General features: G+C 44.2%; 1 protein-coding gene across 9 annotated transcripts in view; it reads right to left on the bottom strand.

Annotated features, from left to right (window-relative positions):
* Positions 1–22,023, bottom strand: part of LOC125462329 (ankyrin repeat and fibronectin type-III domain-containing protein 1-like) — a 753,498-nt gene that overhangs the window by 44,281 nt on the left and 687,194 nt on the right. For all 9 annotated transcript variants that reach the window (XM_048552254.2, XM_059654042.1, XM_048552260.2 and 6 more), the window contains 2 exons: positions 18,080–18,212; positions 4,448–4,567 (listed from right to left, as the gene is read on the bottom strand). In XM_048552254.2, coding sequence (XP_048408211.1) covers positions 4,448–4,567; positions 18,080–18,212 — 253 coding nt within the window. The remainder of the gene's footprint in view (positions 1–4,447; positions 4,568–18,079; positions 18,213–22,023) is intronic.

Consider the following 22,023-nt stretch of genomic DNA (forward strand, 5'->3'; position numbering starts at 1 on the left):
TCAAATATGCCGAAGGAAGGTACAGCAAGGTTCACACACAAAGTTTCTTCATTCTACACTGTTGCATCAAACATTCCCGGGACAGGTACCGTATAGTGTACATCTGCAGAAAAGCTCTCCCTAGTAGATGCATCTTAGTTCATTAGTTTCTAGGGTGAATGTGGACCTAAGAACATGCATGATAAGGACAGAACAAATAGCTTTTAAATAGCGACTGAATTATATCATTTCCTGGTTCAATTATCTTTCATCTCTTATGGCTTAAAACTTTGTTTTCATTGTATTAACATTTCACTTTAAGCAATGTGTTTTGCAATTCCATTTGCATTTAATGAAAATCTACAAGAAGTCTATACTCAGATTAGTAGACTAATCTGGTGCAACAGCAGAGGAATCCTTAGCACGTAACAGATATGTAGTGTGGGTGCTAGAATCAGCCTTTATACCAGCTGCACCCAAGTACCCATTTCTGTATGTGAACCAGGATAGTGACGGCTGTGACAAACCACATTCAGTCCTCACCCAACTTCCACCAATCTATAATTGCTAGAAGAATGCTAACAGATCTTTCACTAAGTGTACGGAATTATCTATTTCCGTACAACCTCTTTCTTTAAACACTTGGAATACAAAATGAATAGTGTCACCTGAGTGTAGGTGAGCACAGGTTTATTTCTGATCTAAGACACCATGTTTACAGAAAGATGAGCACAGGTGGCAATATCTTCCAGCATGGACAGGAGAAATTGGGCAGTGGGTCTACACTGTACTTGCAGGAGAAATGCTGACTGAAGTGATCCTTATCTCAGTTCAGGGATTGAATTAACTCGTCAGTGGCAGGGATTCAGAACCTCAACACCAACTGCTGAACATTTCCAATGATCCCAAAGTATAAAAAGTAGAGGCACTGGTGCAGGCAGTGCAGAAATTATAGGTTTAGTTCAATAAATTACTTAGGTTTGTAGAAGAAAGGCAAATGAACATTAATGTAGACAATTGTTAAAATGTCACAAAACAAACAGACAGCACACAAACCATTCTTTTACACAGATTTTTAATGTAGTAAAATTTCTCAAGATGCATCAGAAGAATGTTATTAAACAGAACAATTTGACATTGAACCATGTATGGATGTATTGCAGCAGACAAGGTAGGTTTAAAGGCTGTACCTTGATAGGGAAGGTGAAGCAGAGTTTTATACAGGACGTTCAAGAGCTTTTGCCTTGGCAAGCTCTGAATACAGAGCCACTAATGTTGAAGTTATGGATCCTCAAAAAGTTAAGTGGCAGAGTGTAGATATCATGGAGAGTTGTAGAGTTGAAGGAGATTACAGAAATAAGGAAGGATGAGGCCATGGACCGTGAGAATTTTAAAATCAAAGAATTGTTTTATAACCAGGAACCATTGTAAGTGTGTATGCAAAAGTTAATAGATTAATGAGATTTGGTGTAAGTTAGGACATGGGTAGTACAGCTTTGAATATGCTCAAGTTTGTGAAGGGTTGTAAGATAGGGAGTCAGCCAAATGTGTGTGAGATTAGCAAAATATGGAGGTAAATATGACACAGATGAACTTGTTGGCCTCACATGTACTGAGGCAAGGGTGAAGTCAAGTGTGATTATAGAGGTGCAAGTAGTCAGTCTGGGTGATCACAGATGTCTGATTGGAAATTCAACTCAGGATAAAACCCAATGTGGGAACGGACCATGACAAGATGGAAAGAGATTTTAAGAATTTAAGGCCTCATGTTCAGCTACTGAACAACACAAACAGCAAGACAGAGAAATACAACAAACAGAATAATATTTGAAATTGAATACTGAAAGTCGAATTAAGGAACACAGGCTCAATCTTGTGTAAATATAGAACCAAATGCTGTGTGTAAAGATTAATCAATGTGTGAAATTGATTCCCAGATATGAGACAAAAAGCCATGAATAATTTATAAAACAGTTGGATACCACAGTGGTAGGAGACAGTCAGCTTTAAGGTATCTCTGGATGGATGAACCATGATGATCTTCATCTATCAATATCTTTCAGCAGCAGAGGTAGCCTGATGTCAGGCTGTCTGTGCCCAGTCTATTATTCCCTCACATTAGGCTCAGTGCCCAGTTTCTCTCTGATCCATAGTAGGCTTGTTGCCCAATCTTTTCTGTCTGAGACCAAGCACAGTTCCCAACCTATTGCTCCCTGACACGAAGATACCTTATCCTTGTTTATCATCGTTTGTGCAAAGCTAGGGGGAGAGAGAAAAGAGAGTTTAAATATATAGGATTTTTATATTCTTAAAAAAAGGAGAACTTCTCTAACACCTCCTCATATATTAGAAACATAGAAGGCATGTACATGGCTGGAGAATCAGTTATATATCAACACAATCCATTCAACAGCTTCAGCTGCTTTGGACTGAATGGTTGTGACGCACCAAGAATCGATCTCTCACGGCAGCACCATACAACACAATGGAAGTTATCCTCAGTGGGAAGATGATTCTCTACTTCCACGAGAGTTGTATATACTGTATGTGGTATTACTCTCACCAATACTATCATAAACAGATGTATCTGTAACATTGAGATTGGAGAAGATGAAGTCAAATAAGTTTTTCCTTCTTTTGGTTCTCTCCTGCACAGGCCCAATCTGGCTAATGCCTTTTCTTGTATATTTCCTCCATACCTAACTTTATCCCCATACAATGTGATATATTCTTTCTCTTTAACTGCAATGTTTGCATCATCCCCCATTCTTGTGAAAACAGACATACAATATTCATTAAGAACCATGCCAGCTTCCACCTACACACAGTATGGATGTCTCAGTCACAATCTGATCTGTTCCTCATGTTCTGCTTGAGGAGCAAACAGCCACATTTTCCTTAGCCTGACTTCAAGCAGTTGATAAGAGCAGTCTTCGGATATATACTTTCATTGCAAATACTCTCTAAATATAAAAGGAAATATGTTTGCCTTTCTCATTATATGTTAGAGTGTTGCTAGTCAGTTTAAGACCAATAACCCCTGTTTTAATGGTTTATGACATCTATTGTAATCTGCCATTTGTCATATTGTTGACCATTTTGTTCAACTCCTCCAATGGCATACAATTAAAGTTCTCTTTAAGTTTTATCTTATTATCTTGCTTTTTATTAACATGCAATAGGCTGAACATGAGAGTCAGACATAACATGACGTCAAGCTGGATGAACACACAAGGCCAAGCAGCATCAGAGGAGCAGGGATAAAAAAAAACCCTGCCTCCCTATTTATTTCAGAATCCCCTTCCCCTCCCCCATTTCTGAAGAAGGGTCTCAACATGAAACGTCAAACTTTCCTGCTTCTCTGCTGCTGCTTGGCCTGCTGTGTTCATCCAGCTTCACACCACGTCATCTCAGATTCTCCAGCATCAGCACTTCCTACTATGAGTGTCAGACAATTTGGTTTCCATGATGCAATTAATGAGCTGCTCATCTCAGCTTTTAGAAGACCAAGAGAACAATGAAAGTTGATGAAAAGCCAGATCTGGTCAGAAATATTGATGTTACGCATTGAAAGCTTTACTAATACCTTTAAATGGGGCTATTTGACAAGGAAATGAATAGCTGCCTGAATTTACAAACCAGTACAAATTGATCAACAATCTGATAGTGGGGGAATACCTAGCTAACAGTGATAAAGATATTATTGAATTCATGCTAAGAATTAAGAGCAGATCGAGACACAAACCAAGATTTCAAATGCTAGTCACTACAACTTTGGGGGAATAAGGATAAGAGCTTGGATATAACCACATTAAACACAGCAGAGAAGAGGAAATTGCCTAGTAATCTTATCGCTAGACTGTTAATCCAGGTGCTGTTCTGAGGCCTGGGTTGGAATCCTACCATGGCAGATGGTCGAATTTGAATTTAATGAAAATCTGTACTTATGACTCTGGTGAAGACCATGGATCCATTGTCAATAGTTGGGGAATCACCCAACTGCTTCACCAATCTACTATAGGAAAAATGCCATCCTTAGCTTAGTTGTAACTCCAGTCCCATAGCAATGTGGTTGATTTTTAACTGCCCTCTGGGCAATTAGGAATGGGCAATAAATGCCGGCATAACCAGTGATGCCCTTATCCAATTAAGAATTTTAAAAAAGCTAAAATGAACATAGGTGTTGTTCAAGAATTATGTTTTAAAATTCAAGATCAGTAATCAACAAATGTGGTCAATGAAACAGATTATAAAAGAATGGTCTTATGTGTCAAATATAATATGTACAGTGGCCATTGCATCAGTCGACATCAACTCACAAACAATGAACATTTTTTGACTTTATATTGAAATTACACATGGAGTAGGGTATGGTTGCAATGGATGGCACAGGCTTAACAAGACATGAAGTGAAGTATTTCTAATTGATGTATATTCAGCTCAATGAACTGAGAAAATTTTCACTCACCTGAAGTTGAGCAACTGCTACAAGCATCTTATGGCGAGCCTGTAGTACTGATGAGCAGGAGGATAAAGAGGGACACATACGTTGACCTAGCCATCGACTATCTTCCCACATACATGATACCTGTGTTAGAAAGGAAGTGGTGAGCAGATAATGGGAACGACTATATTTTTGCTAACATGCTTCGTGGCCGATTCATACACGTTTCTGATAATTTGAATTCACGGCCATTTCCCGAAACAGGCTTGTAATTCACCAGGTGTTTCACAGCTGGCAATGTTCTTTGCAGACCCATTTTACATCAGAAGAGTAGGTGTAAGATTGTGTTCCTGGTTGCTGAACACATTTCAGCCATCACAGTATGGCTATTTCAATCGCCCACCATCATATCCCTGAAACGCACACATCTAATCTTATATCATTTTATAAATCACAGTGCAGAGTATTGCATCTTCCCCAAACATGCAACAGGCCCACACCATTTTTGAAAATAACAAGCTACATTAATATTGTACTTTAATGTAGTAAACATTTGCAAATGCTTCAATAGGAGCATTGCCAAACAATATGTGACACAGCCAGGTAAGAGTGCAGGGGCCTAAAATCTTATAAATAAATTTCAAGAAGAACTTTAAGTAAGGAAAGCGGATCAGAGAGGTTTTTGATGTGTAATTCCAGTGCTTAGGGCTTCAGCAGACCAAGGCAATGCCAACAGTGATTGAGTGATTAAATACTGGCTCCAAATACTAGAATTCGAGGAGATCCGATGTTTTAGAGTGTTGAAGGGTTAGAAAACTTTACAGAGAATAAGAAGAGTGAGGTTATAAAGAAATTTGAAAATCCAGAAGAAAATTTTAATATCCAGGCAATTCTTAACTGGGAACCAAGAGAGTTTTTTGAACACAAGGGAGTTGAGTTTTGTTCTATTTCTGTTGGTTGTGAGATAGCTTTTCCCTTTGCTTCTACTGTTTAGCATGCATATAGTCTTGTTATTTGCCTTCACATGTTGCTTCCTCAATTTTAGGTTTGCTTTGAGTTGCTCCTGGATGCTTTCCTGCATCCTTCATTGAATGAGATTTGCTCCCGTAACTTAATGACAATGATAGAGTGAAGGATGTGCTAATCCAACATTACAGCTTCAGGGTGAATACAATTTTGCTACTGGTCATTTACTGTGCCTTGTGAATGCACATATGCACGGTGGTAGCATCATACAACACAATGGAAGTTATCCTCAGTGGGAAGATGATTCTGTATTTCCACGAGTGTTGTATACTGTATGTGGTATTACTCTCACCAATACTATCATAAACAGATGTATCTGTAACATGTAGATTGGAGAAGATGAAGTCAAATAAGCTTTTCCTTCTTTTGGTTCTCTCCTGCACAGGCCCAATATAGCTAATGCCTTTTCTTGTATATTTCCTCCATACCTAACTTTATCCCCATACAATGTGATATATTCTTTCTCTTTAACTACAATGTTTGCATCATCCCCCATTCTTGTGAAAACAGATATACAATATTCATTAAGAACCATGCCAGCTTCCACCTACACATAGTTTACTTTTCTGGTCTCGACTCAGCTCTGTTCTTTTCTTAGTTTCATATTGTTCTTTACATATTTATAAACATCTTTATGTTTCCCATGATTTTACTCACCAACAATTTTTCTTGCCCTCTCTTTGCTTTCCTACTTTCTATTTTAATTTCACTACAAAACATTTTAGACTCCGCTAGGAATTTTTTAGCATTCAGTTTCAATATTTGAAAAAAAAGCTTTACTTTTTGTTAGATAATAAAATGTGAGGCTGGATGAACACAGCAGGCCAAGCAGCATCTCAGGAGCACAAAAGCTGACGTTTCGGGCCTGGACCCTTCATCAGAGAGGAGGATGGGGAGAGGGAACTGGAATAAATAGGGAGAGAGGGGGAGGCGGACCGAAGATGGAGAGTAAAGAAGATAGGTGGAGAGAGTATAGGTGGGGAGGTAGGGGGGGGATAGGTCAGTCCAGGGAAGACAGACAGGTCAAGGAGGTGGGATGAGATTAGTAGGTAGATGGGGGTGCGGCTTGGGGTGGGAGGAAGGGATGGGTGAGAGGAAGAACCGGTTACTAACCGGTTCTTCCTCTCACCCATCCCTTCCTCCCACCCCAAGCCGCACCCCCATCTACCTACTAATCTCATCCCACCTCCTTGACCTGTCTGTCTTCCCTGGACTGACCTATCCCCCCCCTACCTCCCCACCTATACTCTCTCCACCTATCTTCTTTACTCTCCATCTTCGGTCCGCCTCCCCCTCTCTCCCTATTTATTCCAGTTCCCTCTCCCCATCCTCCTCTCTGATGAAGGGTCCAGGTCCGAAACGTCAGCTTTTGTGCTCCTGAGATGCTGCTTGGCCTGCTGTGTTCATCCAGCCTCACATTTTATTATCTTGGAATTCTCCAGCATCTGCAGTTCCTATTATCTCTGATTTTACTTTTTGTTGCCTTATTCTACTTAATGTACTCTTTGCTAGTGAAGTGGATCTAGATTTGTGAGTCTAACCCTTTCTTCTGTTTGGGGAAGTATTTGCTTTGAACCCTCTTTAACTCTTCCATTCATGTCTCCCACAGCTTTGACAATGATTTACATTCAGTGACTGGAGAAAGCAAAAATGTTGGTAGTTTAAAGGGGGAAACTAGACTGAAGATTGAAATGGATGGTGCCATATTGGAAACATATGCGTATATTTGTCTATTTAGGATTAATGATAACAGAAGATTATAAAGGTGATGCAGAAGTTAGGTGCAAAATAGAGATAGCTAGAATATTGTGAAAATGAAGAATATATATAAGAATATTCAAAAACATAACATGAAAAGTCTCATTGAATGTTGCTTTCTATCAATTTCTGATGTGTCACAGAAACTTGGACAATAATTAAGTATCTGTAGAAGTAACAGAGGATTTTGAAATGTGGATGCTAAAACATACACTAAAAACATCCAAAATCCATATATAAATTGCAAAAACAAAAGAACTCTTCGAAAATGACATCTTAAAAAGAAAATGTCAGTAATTCAGCCATTTGATCAGAGCCATAAAGCTGCCAGAGCGCTCCCTAAATAGCCAAGTGAAGGGCAGCAAAAAGAGGGATTGACATAGGCATAGTTGAATGATTGATATCACAGAGCAGTTCCACTCAAACTACAGTGGATGCATGAGAATGGTACGAGACAGATGAGCGTAACGTACCATGACAGCAGATCGCCTGGCAAGAGCAGTTACAAACAGCAGCTTCCAGTCCACTTTTGCCAAAATACATCTGAACTTTGTAAAGTTGGCCCCTCGAAAATTTATGAGCTTCATTCTTGGGCTCTCTCTTTTTTGAACTACATATTTAACTGAAATATGAACACCGCCACCAGGAAAATGCTCACCAACTGCCCAGCTTGATTTCCTAAAACAAGGCCCAGAATTGCATCACTTGATAGGATTGTTGCATATTGGTAAAAATTGGGTTTTCTCAAATGTATTCTAACAAGTATGCACTCTCAATAACTTTTACACTAACCCTAAAGCAATTAATAATACAGAAGTTTATATCCCTGAAAATTATTGTTCTATTGTTTCTGCATTCAGTAATTCACCTACAGATTTGGTCTTCTATTACATTTTGACTGTTTAAGGGCCTATACAATTCTCCCTTCATTCTTGCTTCTTAATTTAACTTGTATTAATTTGATGAACTTTCTCACATGCAACCCCACCTCACAGATGAAATTGTTTCTTTGATCAATATTATGATTGAGACGACCCTCCCATTTCTTTTTAATTCCTTTGTTATTCTATCCTGTCCGAAAGTCATATAACTGGGAAGCGCTGAGCGACTTTTCCTGCCATTCTTTAAGCCTTGATTCAGTATTAGCTAACGTATCATACCTATCCTTACCCTGAGTTTATATGCCTTATTCATGGCAATCCTTGCATTGAAGTATATATCACAAATCACTAAACATTTTGGTTATCAACCTTCTAGGTTTGTCTCCTCTATCTTCCACACTCATTTTTAAATTTCCTGCTTTCCACTTTCCAATCTGCTTCTCTCTTCTGAATTTGCTTATGTTCCCATTCCCTTGCCAAGCTAATTTAAACTCCTTACATAAGTACTTGCAAACATCTAAACCACAATACAGTTCATATCCCTGTTGAGATACAACTTATTTTGCACAGTTCCCAACACCTCCAGAATCAATCCCATTACCCCCAAAACCTAAAGCGCACCCTCTCTTCAGACATTCATCTGCAGTATTCCTGAAGAGGATAAGTGATGCAATGAGGAGACAAAAAGAAATTTTGCTCCTTGAGTTTGACAGAAAGTCACCAGCTGGCATGATTGCAATTTTCAGAAGCTATCTGCAGCAGCAAATGTGTGGTGCCAAGCACATGGACCAGTGCCAGAAAAAGTTTAATGATCTCATTTAGTCTGGCAAGACGAGGGTCCTACAAGTTCCAGCTGGCAGTCATCCTGCTCTCACCTCCTTAGTATTTTCCTGCCCAGCAATCTTCTGACCAACACACCTTGCTGTTACACATATTACTTTCTTTCTAGCCTCTTCCTGAAAACTACAGTTCAACAGAGAACACTCACACAAATTTTACTACCCTCTAGCATCCATTCCTCACAGTGACCCTCCTCAAGTTCACTTCCTTCATCTCTCAGTAGCTAAATAAATCCGACCTTTCTGCATTTTGTGCTGGTAGCAGAAGGGAGCCTGCAACTCCTCAGAAAGGCTGAGAAGCAGAAATAGGCCAGATAGGACCACCTGAATGACAAAGGAGAAAATACTTGAGATTAGGAGAGTGTTACAGGTAAAGATTTTCTGAAGGTGAGATGTTGGTGGCCAGCAGCCTGGTGGAAGCATTAGATATCACAGTGACATGTCACTGTCTCTCGTGATGAATCAATGCTACCATTACATTGCATAATGCTGAGCTGGCACCCAATTTCAGCACTAACTTGTATCTTTCATCTGCCCCAGAAGTATTGATGTTGATGGTAGAGGAGATGGGGTTGGGGGGTGGGGGGGGGGGGGGGGGTGGGGGGGGGGGGGGGAGAGATGCCTGTGGAGTCTTCGGAGGAGGATTGAAATATTGAGGCTGCACTGTCACATGATAGCTGCACACTGTCCACCAGCGCAGGTTTCACTCATTTCAAAGGTTCAGCATTGCTGATAGATAGGATGACACATGGTGAGAAGCACATCATATGTGAGCAAGAGCAAGTCCTGGAGACAGAATCAAGAGTTGAGAGTTGCCAATGAATAGTGGGAAATTTGAAGTTTGACTCAGCTGAATGCAGATTCTGAGCTTCGGGGTCACCCACTAAGTGTACTTGCGGACTTACATTATGTGTTTCTGCCAGAATTTCCAGAGGTAGTGCAGACCCCAGCACAGAAAATGTGATCGCCTCCACTGAAAGAATGGCCCATGTTATGGAGAATGCCATTAGACCACTGAATGAATGAGGCTCAAAATATTAACACTGGCCTAAGATAACAAGGTGCAGAGCTGGATGAACACAGCAGGCCAAGCGACATCTTAGGAGCACAAAAGCTGACATTTTGAGTCTAGACCTGTCTTCAGAAATGGGGGAGGGGAAGGGAATTCTGAAATAAATAGGGAGAGAGGGGGAGGCGGATGGAAGATGGATAAGGGAGAAGATAGTTGAAGAGGAGACAGACAGGCCAAAGAGGTGGGGGGAGAGCCAGCAAAGGTGAGTGTAGGCGGTGAGTTAGGGAGGGGATAGGTCAGTCTAGGGAGGGCAGACAGGTCAAGGGGGTGGGGTGAGGCCAGTGGGTAGAAGATGGGGGTGGGGATTGAGGTGGGAGGAGGCAATAGGTGAGAGGAAGGACAGGTTAGGGAGGTGGGGACAAGTTGGGCAGGTTTTGGGATACGGTAGAGGGAGGGGGGAATTTGAAGCTTGTGAAGTCCACATTGATACCTTTGGGCTTCAGGGTTCCCAAGTGGAATATGAGGTGCTGTTCCTGCAACCATCGGGTAGCATCACTGTGGCACTGAAGGAGGCCAAGGATAGACATGTCGTCTAAGGAGTGGGAGGGGGAGTTGAAATGGTTCGCGACTGGGAGATGCAGTTGTTTGTTGCAAACCGAGCGTAGGTGTTCCGCAAAGGGGACCCCAAGCCTCCTCTTGATTTCCCGATGCAGAGAAAGCCACATCTAGAACAGCACGTTACAGTATACCACATTAGCAGGTATGCAGCTGAATATCTGCTTGATGTGGAAGGTCTTCTTGGGGCCTGGGATGGGGTTGAGGGGGGAGGTGTAGCACTTCCTACGCTTACAGGGAAAAGTCCTCGGTGTGGTGGGGCTGAGGGAGCGGCCATGGGTACACACATAGGTCCAAGCTATGCCTGCCTCTTTGTAGGTTATGTGGAACAATCCCTCTTCCGTAGCTACACTGGCCCTAAACCCCACCTCTTCCTCTGTTACATTGATGACTGTCTTGGCGCCGCCTCATGCTCCCACGAGAAGCTCCGACAGTTCATCCACTTCACCAACATGTTCCACCCCAACCTTAAGTTCATCTGGCCCATCTGTGACACCTCTCTCCCTTTCCTGGACCTCTCTGTTTCCATCTCTGACAACCACCTGAAAACCAATAACCATTTCAAGCCTACCGACTCCCACAGCTACCTCGAATACACCTCTTCCCACCCAATTTCCTGCAAAAATGCCATCCCCTATTCCCAATTCCTTTGCCTCCACCGCACCTGCTCCCAGGATGAGACATTCCACTCCCGAACATCTCCGATGTCCTTGTTTTTCAAGGACCGCAACTCCTCCAACTCAGTGGCCAAGAACGCCCTCAGCTGTGTCTTTCGCATTTCCCGCAAATCGATGCTCACATCCCCTCCCCGCAATAACAACCAAAACAGAAGCACCCTCTCCTTTACACCACCCCACCAACCTCCAGATCCAATGCATCATCCTCTGTTACTTCCGCCATTCTGCAACCCTACCCCACCACCAAAGACAGTTTTCCTTGCGAGATTTGAGAAGATTTGTAGCTTAGGTTGAGGTTCTGGATGTGAGTTTGCTCGCTGAGCTGGAAGGTTAGTCTTCAGACGTTTCGTCACCATTCTAGGTAACATCATCAGTGAGCCTCCGACAAAGCGCTGGTGTTATGTCCCGCTTTCTATTTATCTGGTTAGGTTTCCTTGGGTTGGTGATGTCATTTCCTGCATTGGTGATGTCATTTCCTGTTTTTTTTCTCAGAGGATGGTAGATTGGCTCCAATTCAATGTGTTCGTTGATGGAGTTCCGGTTGGAATGCCATGCTTCTAGGGATTTTCGTGCGTGTCTCTGTTTGGCTTGTCCTAGGATGGATGTGTTGTCCCAATCAAAGTGGTGTCCTTCCTCATCTGTATGTAAGGATACTAGTGATAGTAGGTCATGTCATTTTGTGGCTAGTTGATGTTCATGAAACAAGAAAAAAGCTGCAACCTTTGCGGGGAAGCGGGTCACCTCTATAGGGCATGCCCGCGGCGGGGGACCACCTATGCCCAGGTCGCCGGCAGGGGCAATGCGGGGCCAGCCCCCCTGGAGGAGAGGAAGGCACCAGGGCCCTGCAAGGACCCCACTAATGTGCAGGAGGGCCAGGTCGTGCAGGAGGGCCCAGCCCCGCAGGATGGGCCCGAGGCCAGCAAAGCGCCCCTCCAGGCTTCGCTCCCCCCAGACAACCTGGAGTCGATGGAGGTGGCGACAAGCGACCCAGGGGAGTGGACAACAGTCCGGAAAGCGAGGAGGAAGGAGCGTCAGCGGGCCCAGGAACCACAACCATCAGGCAGAAAGAGGCAGCTACAAGGGGGCTATAAGAGCTCCTCTGACGAGGGAGATTCCAAGGGGGCCTGCCCAAAGCAGAAGCTAAAGATCTCAAGGGAGAAGAAAAGCAGCACCCCACTTCCAGGTGACGGGAGGCGTCCTGAGGCTCCCTCCGACACCCAGTCAAGTGCCGTTGGGGCCCTGGGGGGCCCCCCGGAACTTCCATGCGGGAAGGAGGAAACAGCGCGTCCCCAGCCTGACCCAGAGCTGGACTCTCCTGCATCCGTCCCCCCGACGGGGGGATGCCACCTGGAAGGCAGCATGGATGGTTTCCCGAGCCCGGAGAGCGTCCAGCAGTTAGCCCGGGCAATGGGCATGAAGGGACAGATGGAGGGGCTGGACCTTGGACTTGGGGAGGGTACTGCGGTCACTGCCCACAATGGGGGTATGAGTTGCGAGCATTAATGTGCGCAGCGTCAAGTCCACCGCAAGATGTGTGTCCACGTTGGCCTACCTGACCACCGTCAAGGCGGACCTCCTGTTTCTGCAGGAGTGCGGGATACCGCACCTCAGTGGGTACGGGAAATGGTCCGGTGCCTGGACCTGTGGGCCTTCAATCTGGTCGGGGGGTAACGACTGTCGCTCCTCGGGCCTGGCTATTCTGCTGCGGGGGCGCAACTTCACCATCTCTCAAGTTCAGGAGGTGGTGGTGGGGGGCGCCTCCTAGTGGCTGACATCACCTATAGGAACGCTCCCCTGAGGCTGATCAACGTGTACGCCCCGGCGGTACGGAGTGAGCGGTTGGCCATCCTGCAGCGGCTTCCACCCCAGCTGGCTACGTCCAGGCCGGTCATCCTAGACGGAGACTTCAACTGCATCATCGATGCAGATGGAAGATCCGGCGTGGGGACAGCGGGTGGGGGGAGTCAACTGGACGTCACGTCGAGACTCCTGATGGGCATGGTGAAGGACGCCAAGCTGCTCGACGTCTTCAGCACCCCTGCAGATGGAGCGCAGCGGAGGTACACCTGGTCGCGGCCAGACGGGTCTATTCGCTCAAGGATTGACTTCCTGTTTGTGTCACGGGTGTTCTCGGTCAGGTCCACCGGCGTCGAGCCGGTGTTCTTCTCTGACCACTGCCTCCTGCTGGCCGACTGTCACTTACAGGATGACCCGACGGCCGGCAAGGGGACGTGGAAGCTCAACACGACTCTGTTGACCCCAGAGAACGTCGAGGAGCTTAAGAGGGATTATGCCGGTTGGAGAACCATGACACCCCTCTTTGAGTCTCCGGGTGACTGGTGGGAGACTGTGAAGGAGAACATCAAGAGGTTCTTTGTCCTCAAGGGTGTTCGGAAGGCGAGAGAGAGGCGGGGAAAGCTGTCGCGACTCCAGAAAAGGGTGCAGAACCTGCTCCTTCTGCAGTTGATGGGGGTCGATGTCACGGAGGACCTCCGCGAGGTGAGGGGCCAGCAAGCCTCGCTCTTCGCCGCGGAGGCCTCCAGGATAATCTTCCGTGGAGCAGGACGAGACGTGCTCGCGTTTCTTCTTTCAGAAGGTGCACGAAGAGAGCTCTGTGCTTAGCCAGCTGAAGGAGGACGACGGCTTGGTGACGTCGTCTCGGCCTGACATTTTGAGGATCAGCAGATCCTTCTATGCCGGACTGTACGACACGAAGCCCACGGACAGCACGGCCTCCGAGTCGTTCCTGTCGTCTATCACGGAGGTCTTAGACAACGGCACGAGGGAATGGCTGGACCGGCCGATATCCCTGGACGAGCTGACCAGAGCCCTCAAGTCCTTGGAGAGGAATAGGACTCCGGGGAGCAATGGCTTACCGGTCGAGCTGTATTCTGCTCTGTGGGACCTGGTCGGCCAGGACCTGCTGGAGGTGTACGATAGTGCGCTTCAGGCAGGGGAAATGTGCAAGTCCATGAGGAAGGGCATCATCACCCTCATTTACAAGAGGAAGGGGGAGAGGGAAGAAATTAAGAATTGGCGTCCCATTTCACTACTGAATGTGGACTACAAAATCCTGGCCAAGGTCATAGCCAACCGGGTCAGGTCTGTCCTGGAGTCGGTGATACACCCTGACCAAATTAAAAAAAAAAGGTGACAAAACGTCTGAAAGCTAACCTTCCAGCTCAGCGAGCAAACTCACATCCAGAACAGTTTTCCTTCCCCATTGATATCTGCCTTTTGGAGGGACCACTCTCTCTGAAACTCTCTTGTCAGCTCCACACTCCCCTCCAGCCCCACCACACCCAGCACTTTTCCCGGCAATCGCAGGAAGTACTACACCTTCCCCTACACCTCCCCTCTCACCCCCATCCCAGGCCCCAAGAAGACCTTTCAGATCAAGCAGATGTTCACCTGCACATCTGCTAATGTCATATACTGTATCTACTGTTCCAGATGTGGCTTCGTTGACATCGGGGAAACCAAGCTGAGGCTTGGGGATCCCTTTGCAGAACATCTACACTTGGTTCGCAACAAACAACTGCACCTCCCAGTTGCAAACCATTTCAACTCCCCCTCCCATTCCGCAGACAACATGTCTGTCCTCGGCCTCCTGCAGTGCCATATCGATGCCACCCGAAGGTTGCAGGAACAGCACCTCATATTCCACTTGGGAACCCTGAAGCCCAATGGTATCAATGTGGAATTCACAAGCTTCAAGATCTCCCCTCCCCCTACAGCATCCCAAAACCAGCCCAACTTGTCCCTGCCTCCCTAACCTGTCCTTCCTCCCACCTGTTCCCTCCTCCCACCTCAAGTTCCACCCCCATCTCCTACCCACTAGCCTCATCCCACCCCCTTCACCTGCCTGTCCTCCCTGGACTGACCTATCCCCTCCCTACCTACACTCACCTTTGCTGGATCCATCCCTGCCTCTTTGACCTTTCTGTCTCCTCCACCTATTTTCTCCTTTATCCATCTTTTATCCACCTCCCCCGCTCTCCCTATTTATTTCAGAATCTCCTTCCCCTCCCCTATTTCTGAAGAAGAGTCTAGGCCTGAAACGTCAGCTTTCCTGCTCCTCTGATGCTGCTTGGCCTGCTATGTTCATTCAGCTCTACACCTTGTTATCTTAGATTCTCCAGCATCTGCAGTTCCTACTATCTCTATTAACAATGCCTGTTTCTTTTAGCCAGTTTGCAGAATATCCTTCAAAAGTTCATCTGAATAGTGTAGTGCCACACTGACATGTAGCAGGTGCTCTCCTACTGTCTTATGCTTTAGACAATTGTAAGTGGGGCTGAGAAGAAAGATAGAGAAAGAGCTTATGGCATTATAGCTCCTTTCAAGGCTCCCCACTGCTTGGCCCTTGCCTCCACCACCCCCCGTCCCTGAGACAAAACCAGACATGTTGCCTGATATCCTGATGACAAGGATTACTCCTTTACAGATTTGGGTGTTTCTTCGCACAAAAACTGAAACCCCTGGGTCAAAACAGGGAAGGACGGAACTTAAATGAGCTGTACTAAAGCCACAGTGATAACGCTACATAGTAACTATGAAAAGTATATGAGGAAAATGTTTTAGTTACACCAAGAGATTTGTTTGAAGCTTATTAAACTGTTACTTTTCCATTCATGTTCGTTAGTTGAATGAAGGAATGAATTTATATATTGTGTGCTGAATGTTGAGATGGGTTGTACATGGATCTTGAAAGAAAGCAGGCAAACGTATCATGAGAATTTACGAGTGAAGTGTCTGGATGAGTCTGTCACTGGTATCTCTGGTAGACAGGTCCATGACTGCAGATACTTCAGGATGCTCCTCCTCATCTACCTTTCTCTTCCACCAGCTTCAATCCTCTCTGCAGTGTGTAATCAGATTTATACTTCGAGACAGGCTCCAACTAAAGTCAAAGTAGAAAACAAACCTGAAAGGGAAAGTGACCCTCCCAATTGCCAAGGAAACAAAGCCAAAAGTGAGAGTGAACACCAAAACTTCTGCTTGAAACTACATGCAATGAGTTAGAGCAGCCTGAGCTCAGTAAGATATGTTTTCAATGCAGTCAAAGAAACCTAAAGAAGACTGCTGCTAGATCTAAAAACTGAAAGAAAATGAGGAGCCTGATTCCTTAAAGGGGCAAAAATGGCCATCAATGTGTCACTCTGCTCTTAGATTTTACCACTACTTTTCAGGATTTCAGATCCTATCTTCTTCAGAAATGAAGAGCGTGCTTTAAATCAAACTCCTTCCCATTGCCAGGTTGCCAGAGGAAAGCAAGCTGCCCCATCGCCCACATACCCCTGTCTCTCTCTCTCTCTCACACACACACACACACATACAGATATTTGTGAATGAATGAGTGAATATGTACCTCCTCCTCAGAATTTCCAAGTAATTTAAGAATCAATAGATCAATGTTGCAGAGAAATCTTACAGGCAATAAGGTTCAATGTACCCCGAGGAATCCATGGCACTTAACAGTCAATGCACAAAGTTGCTGTTCCTAACAAAAGTCAGTGCATTTAAGCTAAAAGAACTGCTCCTGTCACAACACTGATCACAACCTAGCTGATATGAGCCATTACACTGTTGTTATCAGGTAAGTTTCAATTTCATTTTGAGTTCCTGATGTGAACTCACGTTCTTCAATCTGATGAGTCATAAAGTATAGAAATAGATCCTTCAGTCTAACCAGTCCAAGCCAACCATATTCCCAAACTAACCTAGTCCCCGCTGCCTGTGCTTGGTTCATATCTCTCCAAACCTTTCTTACTTCTGAACTTATCCAAATATCTTTTACACTTAAAAATATACCACCTGGTTTTGAACTTTCCCACCCAAGGGAAAAAGCCCTTGTAATTCACCGTTTCTATGCCTCTTATGATGTTATAAACCTCTGTGAGATTACCCCTTAACCTCCTGCTCCAATGAAAATGTCCCAGACTTACCAGTCTATTTTAATATCTCAAACCCTCATTCCCAGCAACATCCTCGTAAATCTTTTCTGAACACTCCGCAGTTTAATAATATCCTTCCTATTGACAGGATGGCCAGAACGGGGCACAGTACTCCAGACGAGGCCTCATCAATGTCCTGTATTACCTCAACATGATGTCCCAACTCCTATACTCAAAGGTCTGATTAATGAAGGGAAGTGTGCTAAAGGCCTTCTTAACAACCCTGTCCACCTGTGATACAAATTTCGAAGAATTATGTGCCTGAATCCCTAGGTCCATCTGTTCTACAACACTAACCAAGGACCAATCATTAATTGTATAAATTGAGTACTTGAACCCTGGCCTTCCAGCCCAGAGATAGGGAAACTACCATTAGACCACAAGAGACCAAAGACTGCAGATAATGGGAACTGCAGAAGCTGGAGAACCTGCAATAACAAAGTGTGGGGCTGGATGAACACAGCAGGCCAAGGAGCATCGATGCTGCTTGGCCTGCTGTATTCATCCAGCCCCACACTTTGTTATCTAGTAAAGAACGGATTTAATTTGCAGGGTGGGAAAGAAGAAATCCAGGGTTAATGAGGTCTTAATTGCATTTTTAATTGGCCATTTTCTTTGCTGCTAGACCCAAGAGGTTTCCTGCTTTGGCACCTACCTTCGGCAAAACCAGAAGAGGACAGAATGACTCCAGACCCATAGTTTGTTACAGTGGATTTAATTCCCTGTAAGCACCGAAACCCTTTCCCACTCTGCAAACAACATTGATCCAATGTGGGAAGTTCTAGGATCATACAGTTCAGCACTTTCAAAGAACATTTACTCATTCAACCACAAAAAGTTTCTTCAAGTTGGATCTCATTAATAATTTGACAGTTCATTTCATTAATGTACCTTTGTGAACCAAAGAAAATCTTGCATCAGTGAGCTTGAATATGAATCATCCATCTCTACCACTGGAATCTGTTCTTCATGTGTCACAATTATGTCATTATCCTTGTGGAATATCACTGTTAGGTATAATCCTCTGAAAAATAGGGTAACACTGTCAATGTTTGTGTAACTTCACACATTGAACAAGCACACATACCGTCTAATAAAATAGATGATCAGTAGGTTAAGGTATTTTACAGTAAGGCATTGAGTCACATCAATACAGATCCCAGCTTTTACAAATTGCTATCCTGAACTCCAATTACCTCAATCATAGTTGGATTCAAGAGTGGGATTGGGGGAGTTTTCAGTGGTTTTGTAGTACCATAATTACCATGGCTCAGGAAGGATAAATGCAGCTATGCATCATCACTAAATGCATCATTATTACTGTATCCAATAGGAAGTCTTTATATGTGAATGAGCATGTGTTGAATTTGTTTGTAGATGTGTGTTCATTACATAAAGAGAAATTTGCATTTATGTGGAAATTTTCAGAACCATTCAATATTTTACTTTGCATTACAACCAATAAAGTGCTTTTGAAGTGTAGCCATTGCTGTAATGCAGGAAAAGCAGCAGCCAAACTGAACACAGCAAATGCCTCCAATGCCAAATAATCCTGTTTTGTGATGTAATTTGAAGGATAACAATGGCCAAGGAGTAACTGCTCTAACTTTCCAACAAAATAGCACTGTGACACTGCAGTGCTCCATCAATACTGTACCACCAGTTTATTCCTAGTCCTACTGCAGGGCTTTGATCGACAAGGCTTCTGACTCAAAGGTACGAGGAACATCAGTTGATCTATGTGCATATTGTTGTCTGCTTTTTTGCGTGCGTGTGTTATGCTTTAATGGCATTTCAGGGAAGTGGTGCTGGAATGGGTCTCCTTGCCACCCATATAGAGAGTAAATGAGAGTCCTATGTCATTATCTTTTGAGGCATTGCTGAATTAAGTCACATCAGGTACATAATCAGGCACACAACTGGGCAACATCAGGCCTTTCTTAGAATTAAGGACTCCAGTAGCTGAAATCTTGCATTCCTTGAGCCAGAGGCTGGCAATTTTGCATTGCTTGGCTGGGGGAGCAATTACTGATGCTGTTAATGAGAGTCAGAGGAACTGAAAGGTCCTGATCACAGATCGGTGATTGTGGGAGAAGTATCATGGGTGGCTATCACAGCAGAAGAGAGACAGGAGTTGGCAGCAAAGCCCTACTTCACTCACTTCATACTAAGTTACTCTCTCAGGCACTGAACACCTTTAAACAAGTTATCCCCTGCTCTCTGATTCCTAAGGACAATCCCAGTGGGGATTTCTATTTGCAGTTGCTGTGGGCTAGTCTTCTGCCTACCAGTGGATGAATACCAGTGGTGGTGGGAAGAGACCTTAAGTGGGCATAACAGCCTCAATTGGTGTTGGATGGGAAGCACTTCCATGAGCTTTACTGCACCAGACCTATTTGGACAGAAATTGGAAGGTGGTAGGGTCAACATCCTCCAATCTTCTGCTTGGTTAAAGCCCAACTCACCAACAAATTCACTAAATTCTAATCAACATGTGAACGTAAAACATAGAACAGTATAGCTGTGTGTTTCTGCCTTTCTGTCTGCATGGTTTTGGGTGTGTTCTTGTTTGTGTGTGTGTGTGTGTGTGTGTGTGTGTGTGTGTGTGTGTGTGTGTGTGTGTGTGTGTGTGTGTGTGTGTGTGTGTGTGTGTGTGTGTGTGTGTGAATTTTGTGAGCATTTCTGTGTCTGTGTATGTTTCTGTGCATGGCATGTGTTCTTTAATGCAATCCATAGTCTGCAAACTACTGTCTACGTTTTATGTGATTTCAAAGCCTATGTTTTTTTTTAAGACAGTCCCCAGCTGAAAAAGTATCCATAACTCCAGATTTCTGAGATGACGGGTCATGTAAAATGGACTTCTTGGCTGTGACATCAGATCGATGAGCAATTAGCCCATTGCTTAGGTTGCTAAGGAAACAGAAGCTGATGGGAGGAAAAAATAACACCAACTGGGCGGTCAAATCTCAGCCAGTGGTCAAACAGACACAGGGTTCTTAGAGTTCAGTTTTTCAGCATGAGGAGAACAGTTCAATGGTGTGGAAAAACTTTCTGTGTGAGACCACTCAGGATGGAGTTGTCATGCAACTGGAAAAGAAAACACAAAGCTGATTCATGAGGCAAGCTAAGAAAGATCCAGAACGGTGTGTCTTTCAGTGAGTATTGTCCAATAGTCAAACTCTAACTCAATCTCTGCCTGGAAAAGAAAGCTACTGTCAATTGTGATCAGAGATGATGGGAACTGCAGATGCTGGAGAATCCGAGACAACGAACTCTAGACCCTTGCCCAAAACGTCAGCTTTTGTTGCTCCTGAGATGCTGCTTGGCCTGCTGTGTTCATCCAGCTCCACACTTTGTCATCTCACTGTCAATTGCGACTTTGTGCCTAAATTTCTGAATAAGTAAAGGAAGTGGGCATCAACAGGGAAGAGCAGAGTGATGAGGGACTCTGAGCTGTACCCAAGATGATACATACTGAGTTTCTTGCCAGTAAACTGAGAGTCGTACCATCACTTTAAAGTGTAGTTTATAGTCTATATTGAATACAATTTGAGCATTGATTTATGATTATTTTAAATTGGTTTTGGATTGATTGTGCAGTAAAAGTTTTAAGAAGTGAAATCTGAAATATTGTTTTCTTCCGTTGTGGCTGTTTTGAGAATTTTGGCTTTTTAAGTCATTGTTTACCATTGGAACCGTGTCAAAATGTTTATGATGCTGGTATGTTTCAGGATGTGTGCATGTTTTGTGTGTTGTGTGTTTCTGTATGGTGAGTACATTTCAGTATACGTATTTCTGTGCATTTTAAAATTTGTCTAAGCCCTTGTTTCTTTGTCTCGTTGTGTGTACGTTTTTATATATATATTATAAACGTATGCTTTTCAGTGTAGTCATGTGTTTCACTGCACGTGTGTGCTGGAGAGTTTTTGTGAGTATGTGTTTCTCTCTGTGTGTGTTTTGCTGCCTGTGTGTCTTTCTTTCTGGGTATACATGTGTTTGTGTGTGGTTCACTAGTTCACTAATATTTTTCAGGGGAGATATTTCATCCAATGTGTATCTGGCAATTGTCTGTAGCTTGAACTAAATTGTTCTTGGTAAACAAAGGGTGAGATTTTATGGGGGAGGCAAAATGTGGGGTAATCAGATCTGCCATGGATCTATTGAATGGTGGAGCACACTCAAGGGGCTAAGCAGCCCACTTCTGGTCCTAGTTCATATGTTCTTTCCCAGCAGTGCTGTCGACCAAATATTTTTCTTCTTGAAAGGCAGAGGGATGGTGGTCTTATCATTGCATAAGTAATTCAGAATCCCCAGCTAATGATCTGAGGACATGAGTTCAAATCCTACCCATCAGCTGGGCAGACCCACCAGAATGACAGCACAGTAACATACAGTACGAAAATGTTGACTTGGGCGTTCACAACATCTCCTCAGTTCTCCAAGTATTTTGGCACCGGGCTAAACATGGATGAGGAAACTTCTTGCTGATTACCATCAACCCCTCCCCTCCCTCCTCAGTCAATGAATCAGTTCTACACCACATTGAACATCATTTGGAAGAAGCATTGTGGGGAATAAGGACAGACAATGCACCCTCAGTGGGATCTTGAATGTCCAATATCAAGACTGGCCCAGCAGCATGAATATTGACTGAGATAATGGGAAGTGCAGATGCTGGAGAATCTGAGATAACAAACTGTGGAGCTGAATGAACACAGCAGGCCAGGCCAAGCAGCATCTTAGGAGCACAAAAGCTGACATTTCGGGCCTGGACCCTTCATCAGAAAAGGGGGATGGGGAGACGATTCTGAAATAAATAAGGAGAGAGAGGGAGG

The sequence above is a fragment of the Stegostoma tigrinum genome, chromosome 23 (assembly GCF_030684315.1).
Source record: "Stegostoma tigrinum isolate sSteTig4 chromosome 23, sSteTig4.hap1, whole genome shotgun sequence".
Taxonomy (NCBI): Eukaryota; Metazoa; Chordata; class Chondrichthyes; order Orectolobiformes; family Stegostomatidae; genus Stegostoma; species Stegostoma tigrinum.